Source organism: Triticum dicoccoides, chromosome 7A, assembly GCF_002162155.2.
Source record: "Triticum dicoccoides isolate Atlit2015 ecotype Zavitan chromosome 7A, WEW_v2.0, whole genome shotgun sequence".
Taxonomy (NCBI): Eukaryota; Viridiplantae; Streptophyta; class Magnoliopsida; order Poales; family Poaceae; genus Triticum; species Triticum dicoccoides.
In genome coordinates, this window is record NC_041392.1 from 568,199,823 (window position 1) to 568,206,896 (window position 7,074).

A 7,074-nucleotide genomic window follows, 5' to 3' on the forward strand; every position below is an offset into this window, starting at 1 on the left:
GGGGGGGGGGGCGACACGGGGCTACGGGTCTCTTTCTGCGATAGCAGTACCTTGGTTATATTGAATGCGGGCCAATTCCTTACCATGTTGCTGAATGCTGATTGATTCGAGACTGAACTGTGGCTGGGTCCTAAGCCACTTGACCAATTGTTTGTACGGGTGCATGCACTCAGTGCTGTAGCATGCAATAGAAGAGCATCTACTTAGATACAATCCCGTACGTCTGCACTCTAGCTTGACCAGTCCCAGGACTTGCAATGAAGCGTCGTTCTTGGTGACCCATACAACTGAACCGAGCAAAAACCACCCTTCTTCGAAACAGACAGCTGAACCACCTGTTCAGGGACCTCCCATCTCAAGCCATTCAAGTCTACCCATCCCATGGTCACCAAGCAAAAACACCACATTGCATAGCTACGTCTACAGGCCTGCTTATACAGGCAACCGAACTTAATTACTTGCGAAGTCCCTTACCTCCCCGAGCTAGTGGCGACTGGCGACCGTGTGCACCAAGAGGTGGCTGCAGTGGCCGCCAAGCTCCGGCAGCACGAGATCCCCGTCCGGCGGCGACGTCGGCTCCCATCCCATGCAGCGACGTTGCAGGCTCCGCGTGCCAGTGTCCACCTAGCCGCGGCGACTAACGACTACGGGGTTGAGTGCCTAGGGTTGGAAATCATCAAGAAAAAGAAATGTGTCTAGGGTTCCTGTAGGGCCTGGCTGGGTCGTGCAGGGCCGAATGCTTTTTTTCAACTTAACGTGCGGTCCAGTAATATAGGTCCATGTGTCCACGAACCAGTACCAGCTGAAAAATAAACTCAGCCCTTCCTTTAATCTAGCGACCGCCGTCCCCCTCTCCAACCGCGCCGCATTCCCTCTATCTGCTCGCCTCCGGTACAGCGGCCGCCGTTCACCCTCTCTAAGTCTCTATCAACGTGTCCTGCTTGAGTTGCTTCCGGCGGTCCGATCGACTCCATCGCCAGCATGCCACCTAGGGTTCGTGGGCCGCCAGGCCCTCCGTCTCTCCGGCAGACGGCACCAAGAAGGCAAGAACCGCCACCGCACACACGCAGCCTGTGTATGTGAAAGATTGTTTCTCTTTGCCCTCTGGTCCGTCATAGTCCTGGGCATCAGAGTTCAAATTAATACTCCCTCTGTAAACTAATATAAGAGCATTTAGATTACTAAAATAGTGATCTAAACACTCTTATATTAGTTTACGGAGGGAATAATACTTAAAATCAAGGTAGCACATGAGGCTGCAGAGGCGAGCAGGTGAGAGCTGCTGTTTTTAGCAGTTACAAGTTGTTATTGTTACCCATCGTTTTTAATGTGATTTCGTTCAAATTTATAAGGATTGACAAATTCATTATCATTTGGAGTCCATTAGATATTGTAATGGACTGAGGCTCAGCAATAAAATATGCCATCAACTGACGCAGATACTCCATGAATGTACTTTTTAATCTTTAGATTGTCATCTCTATACTTGAGAAAAAGGGGAAGTGGCCTATAGGTCAAAACCACAGATCCAGTGCTAAGCATTTATTATGTACCGTGGAATATAAATTTCCTAAATTCGGTTGCTGCATATTTGGTGTTCTTATATAATGACATCCAACTGACAATGTTATGCTTACATTTACTTTAGGATGTGAGAGTTTGGCACAAAAGTTTGTCCAATTTAACCGGCAATGAGCATCTGCTTTAATTTGATTTTGCATTAATGAAGTTTGGAAACTGATATGCCTCTGAGAGACTGATATTTCTGGGTTGCTGCATCGGTGTGGGCCGTGACGGCGTAGTGACGGTCTACGGTGGTGGTGCGGGGTGGTTCGTTGCGGCGGCGGGACAGGCTCCGGCGTGTGGCCGTTGGCGAGCTGCTCGTGTGGATGCCCCTTGGTCCTCTAGCGGCGACATGATGTGGTCTTTCCGGCGCCTCGCGTCGTTGGGCGAGTGTCCGGTTCCTACCAGATGCAGATCCAGGCCGGGAGCCGAGGTTGGGCATTGCAGGGTGCGACGTTGGAGAGGTGACGGGTGTGATGGGTGGTGCCGATGCAGTCGGGCTGCCTGTTACCGGCAGGGGTGCAGACATCGACTTGGTCCGCTCCTGCTTCACCTCTTCTCCGACCTGCTGGCTCCCTGATCGATCTGGTCGTTTTGGTCGCTGCGGCCTTGTTGCCGGTCGGTGCATCTCTTGCAGCCATGGAGGGTCTATGGTGTGTCTTGTTACCTGGGCGGCGGCCCGGGTGGTAGGTGCTGCGGTGCTCGTGGGCTGAGCTTGTGGCTCAGGTGCGGGCGGCTAGCGACCATGGCCGTGTGGGCGGCGTGGTGGCTGGCGTTTTGACGATCTGTTGTGGTGAAGACGGAGTTTTGCTGCCGGGGTGAAAACCCTGTCTGGCTTGGCCAGGCCGATGGAGGCGGCGCCAATGGACGTCGTCATCTTCCTGAAGTCTCCGTCGTGGTTACTCATTTCCCTTCGTCATGCTCTGGATGAAAATCTAGATCTTTGGATCGGCCGGTGGCGGCGTTTTGTTCTGTCCTTCTTGAAGGCACTGTCTTGGAGCTCTCAGTTCATCCTCATTCAACTTCACCTCTTCGCCGGTTCTCCAGGAAGAGCTCTGGTGGCTCTTTAGCGTCTACTTCATGTCCTTCGGGGTGTTGTTGTTGTAGGCCTTTGGCACCTATGTATCCGGCCTAGGGTGAGTGTGTGTTGGTGTGTTGTGTTGTGGGTTGTATTGACCGGTTGTTGGTTATTGCTTTATATATAAAGCCGGACGAAAGCCTTTTTCGGTAATGTGTATTTTGTTATCAAAAGATGCTGATGGATGCAGAAAGAAAGGGAACCAAAGTGCTTTTTCTTTGAAGTTCATCTTAGAAATCATGTTATCTGTCAAAGTATAATACATTCAATGGCTTACTTGCTGTTTTTATAGGTGCTTCTTGCTGAACGAGCCGAGTGATGTGCTCTTTCCTAAGGCCATAATCTGTTCAGGTAGCTGCTCTTTCTAAAGGTGAATGGCATGCTTATTTTTTTTATAGCTCTTTCATGCTTAATGAATTTTTCACATGGTCTATTCCCTAAGGTCAAAATGTGTTCAGGTAGCTTCTCTTGGAAAAGGTATATTCATGCTTCGTTGTGTCATCTTTGCTGTTGAGTTTAGATTGAATAGCCATGTTCACCCTACTTGAGTGCTTAACATTTAAGACTATGTCCTACTGTTTTTTCAAGACTATTTATTTCCTCATTTGCTGTTCCTCTAGTTAATATTGGAGCTTTACCTCAAATAAAAAAATTATCCATACCAAAATGATGCTAAATAAACTGAAGTTCCCCAATAGAACGATAACTAAAAGTAATAAATATAGTTGAAACCTTTAAACACCATAAATAGAAGCAACATTCTAGTAAAAAGAAATAGCTGAACAAACTACATGCATTTCAGACCGATAGATGTGCCAACTCTTACATGTTTCTTATCTTTCAAATATGTATGCATAGATTTTTGTCGCATTTCAAATGTGAACATATTCCGACAGATGATTTTAATTTTCACTAAATTACCCAGTGTGCAGGTGTACGGGTTGATGACTAGTTTATAAATAATGATATTTCTTAGTTCAGATAGCCTTTAGCATCCAGCATTTAATTTGCATACTTATGTCTTTTTAAGCAATAGTTGTATTTTTTAAATTATTGTTTATTTTTTAGGAAATTATTCATTAAGCGACTTAGAATTCCAGTAAGAGATCAAATGAACTATAAGATGCAAGAAAGAAATTATTTGTTATATTATTTTATATCTTTTGATCTTTGTGCTGTTACACGATCCAAACCAGAACCATAAAATTTGCTGAAGCAAATAAAAGTATCATAGACATTAGAAGTAACTAGAATTATTACATGGAAGCGACATCGGAGCATTCTGCTGTCATAGCCGCAAGAAGCCTTGGCATTGGGGGCATATCGAGCTCCTTTACACCCTCAAGAACTCGGACCACTAAACCCATTGTTGGCCGGTCCAACTCATTATCCTGGATACACCAACATGCTACATTGCAAACTCTTTCAACCTCATCCAAGCTGAAGTCGCCATATAATTGTGGATCCACCAAGCTCTGCACATGTCCCTCGTGAAGCTTGTTGATGGCTTGCACAGGGAAATAAGCAACATGGTCGCTGCCGCTAGTGTGTACCACAGATGCATTCCTTCTTCCTGATATGATTTCCATCAGTACCATGCCAAAACTGTAAACATCGACTTTTGATGTAATAGCAACCCCGCTAAGCCATTCTGGGGCAAGATACCCCATTGTTCCCCTGAATGTAGTTAGAACCCGGCTAAAATCCCTTCCTATGACCGATGCTAACCCAAAGTCCGCAATTTTCGGGACAAATGCTTCATTGAGGAGTACATTTTCTGGCTTGATATCACAGTGTATGATGCATTCGTGGCAACTCTGATGCAAGTAGGACAATCCTCTAGCGACTCCGATGGCTATCTGATATCTGGTGCTCCAGTCGAGGACTGTGCCATTGCTCTCGAACAGATGGGAGTCGAGAGAACCATTGCACATGTGTTCATACACAAGTAGCCTCTTATCACCCTGACAGCAGAAACCAACCAATTTCACCAGGTTTATGTGTTGGATCAGTCCAAGTGCACTTACCTCTGCCCGGAATTGCTTCTCTCCCTGATGTGCACCCTCAAGCCTTTTCACTGCTACACTAGTCAGGTCACTTAAAGCTCCCTTGAATACAGTACCAAAACCTCCGGCCCCCAGCTTCTCTGTGAAGTTTTTTGTAGCACGGCCCAAGTCGGCGTATCTAAAGGCAACAACACCTACACTATCTTCATTGGTGGCATTTGACGACACACCACACCAGCTGAATCTGTTCCTTGAGATCACTAGTAGCAACATGAGCATTAGCAACCCAAAACCGATAACGCTTGCAGCAATAACAACTCCGGTTAGTACTGGTTTTCTTTTATCTCCTGTGGAACTTGGGAAATCTCTGGCGGCAAGGCGAATGTACAGAGTGTATTCAGAGCGGATCTCGATGGCATCATCCTTGTTTACACTGAACAAATCCCCATGCCAAACAGAGCATTTGCTGTCTTGGTAGGAGTAAGCAGTGCAGGAGCAGTTGCTGAGACAGGCCGATTCACATTCGCCCCGAGTTGCAGTTGGAGGAATATCCTGTAAGCTCCGGGGGCCGTAGGGCAATGTGACACGAGCTACGGGGTGGAACACGTCTGTCGAACTCTTGTTGCCATTGCAATCCAGCGGAGTGCGTCTGGAGCACCCTCCTGTCCGATCACCCATCTCCCAATCCTGAGGCGACGTCCGGGAGAAGCTCTCCATGCACTCGCAGGGCGGCTGCGAGCTGCCGGTGCAGACGGTGAACGGTCCGCATGTGGCGTATGAGCGGCAGAGATCGATGGGCTGGACGTAGATGGTCTGCCATGCCTGGTTGGCCTGCGACCATACGTTCAGCTTGGTCTGACCAGACGTGTCGAGGGAGAGGAATGTGGAGGAGGCCTCGTCAGGTGAGGTGTACATGTAGTACTCCTCCTCGCTGTTGTCGACGTATTCCGGGACGACCAACCCTCTGGTCTGTGGGTTCATCTTCAGCAGCGCTCGGAGTGCTGGCATCTGCATCGGCGACTCGTCGGGCGACCATGACCAGTAAACTTGGGAAGGGTAGCCTCGGTGCCCCACCATCACCATCCTGGTGCCATTGGTTTCCAGCCCCACACTGAAGGAGCCGAGGCCCGGGTCGATCCGGCTCTTCCACGAGATGCCGACACGGTTCAGGCCGGTGACCTTGTTCCAGCCGATCTTGGCGCCGGGGAGCGCCACGTCGGTTGGGTCGTCGAAGCTCTGCCACAGCACCTCACTTGACGGGCTTTCTATGACGAGGTTTCCACTGCCCAAGAGGATGGCCCTGCTGCTGGTGGTGGTGGTGGAGGTGGCGTTGGTTCTGTTTCCGGTGATGTGGGTGGACCAGACGACGGATTGGGTGGCGTTGTTTAAGACGACAAGGTTGCCTTCTTTTGAGATTTGGAGCTGTGTCGCTCTGAGGTCGGGTCCGGCGATCGGCCTCTCCCGGTTGGCGACCCAGACGGGGGTGATGACATTGATCTTATTGAACCATATGGCAAGGTACCAACCGGGAGAGGTAGATGACTTACTACTGATGTTGCCGGCGCCGGGCTGGAAGAAGCCAAGCGCGAATTTGCCGTTGCTGGAAACGAGCTTGTCGCCGACGGCCAATGCGTGGCCTGGCGCCAGAGTATCATCTTTTGTGGCTGTGGTAGGAGGAATAGTCTGCACGGAGATGAGGAGGAAGAGGAGGAGGATGCTGAGGAACATGTGGAGAGTAGCCATGGCTGCTCTGCACGTATGTCTGCTTGCTCGGCCTCGGCTCGGCTATTCAATGAAGGAGGCCTAGGAGGGGAACTTTTGGTCTATGGGGACATATGCACCCTATATGGGGAAAAAATTAGTAATTCAACAAAAAGTCAAAAATTCCTGAAAATATTTTTGAAATAAACTTGACCTTCTATTGTATTCGTGAGAAAAAATATCCACGAAAAAAATATCCCTTTGACTTCTTTTCAAAAAAGACAAATTTTTGGCTAAAATAGTGTGAATAGTGACCTATAATAGCAAATAAATTTTGTCTTTTTTGCTGTGAGGTCAACTTTTGTTTTTTTTTCGTCGGAATTTTTATACTAGTGCAAAAGTAAGTCAAGTATTTTGTCAAAATAGTTCTTACCTATTTTGACTTTTTATTAAAAAATTAAAAATAAATCCCCATATAGGGTGCATATACCACCAAGAACACAAGTGTATTTCCCAGGAGGCCTAGGACTACAGGAGAGGCAACGTGAGGGAAGACAAGGCTGGCGAATAGGGGACGACGCCACTGCAAACGGGTCAACTTAACCCAGCTGTTGCCACGAGAAAAATCGTGCAAAACTTTTTTCAGCATTCTATACATGTATGCATTTTAATAAGTAGTTTCTTAAATACCAACAAAGGAACCGAAATACTATAAGTAGGCTGTAG

The 7,074-nt window shown here is 47.9% G+C and overlaps 1 protein-coding gene across 1 annotated transcript; it reads right to left on the minus strand.

Annotated features, from left to right (window-relative positions):
* Nucleotides 1-3,812: 3,812 nt before the first annotated feature.
* On the minus strand, nt 3,813-6,462 carry LOC119328340 (G-type lectin S-receptor-like serine/threonine-protein kinase At2g19130). Its single transcript, XM_037601334.1, has one exon. It carries the CDS (start codon nt 6,388-6,390, stop codon nt 3,898-3,900), a length of 2,493 nt encoding a protein of 830 aa, XP_037457231.1. The 5' UTR covers nt 6,391-6,462; the 3' UTR covers nt 3,813-3,897.
* Between the last annotated feature and the right edge of the window lie 612 nt (nt 6,463-7,074).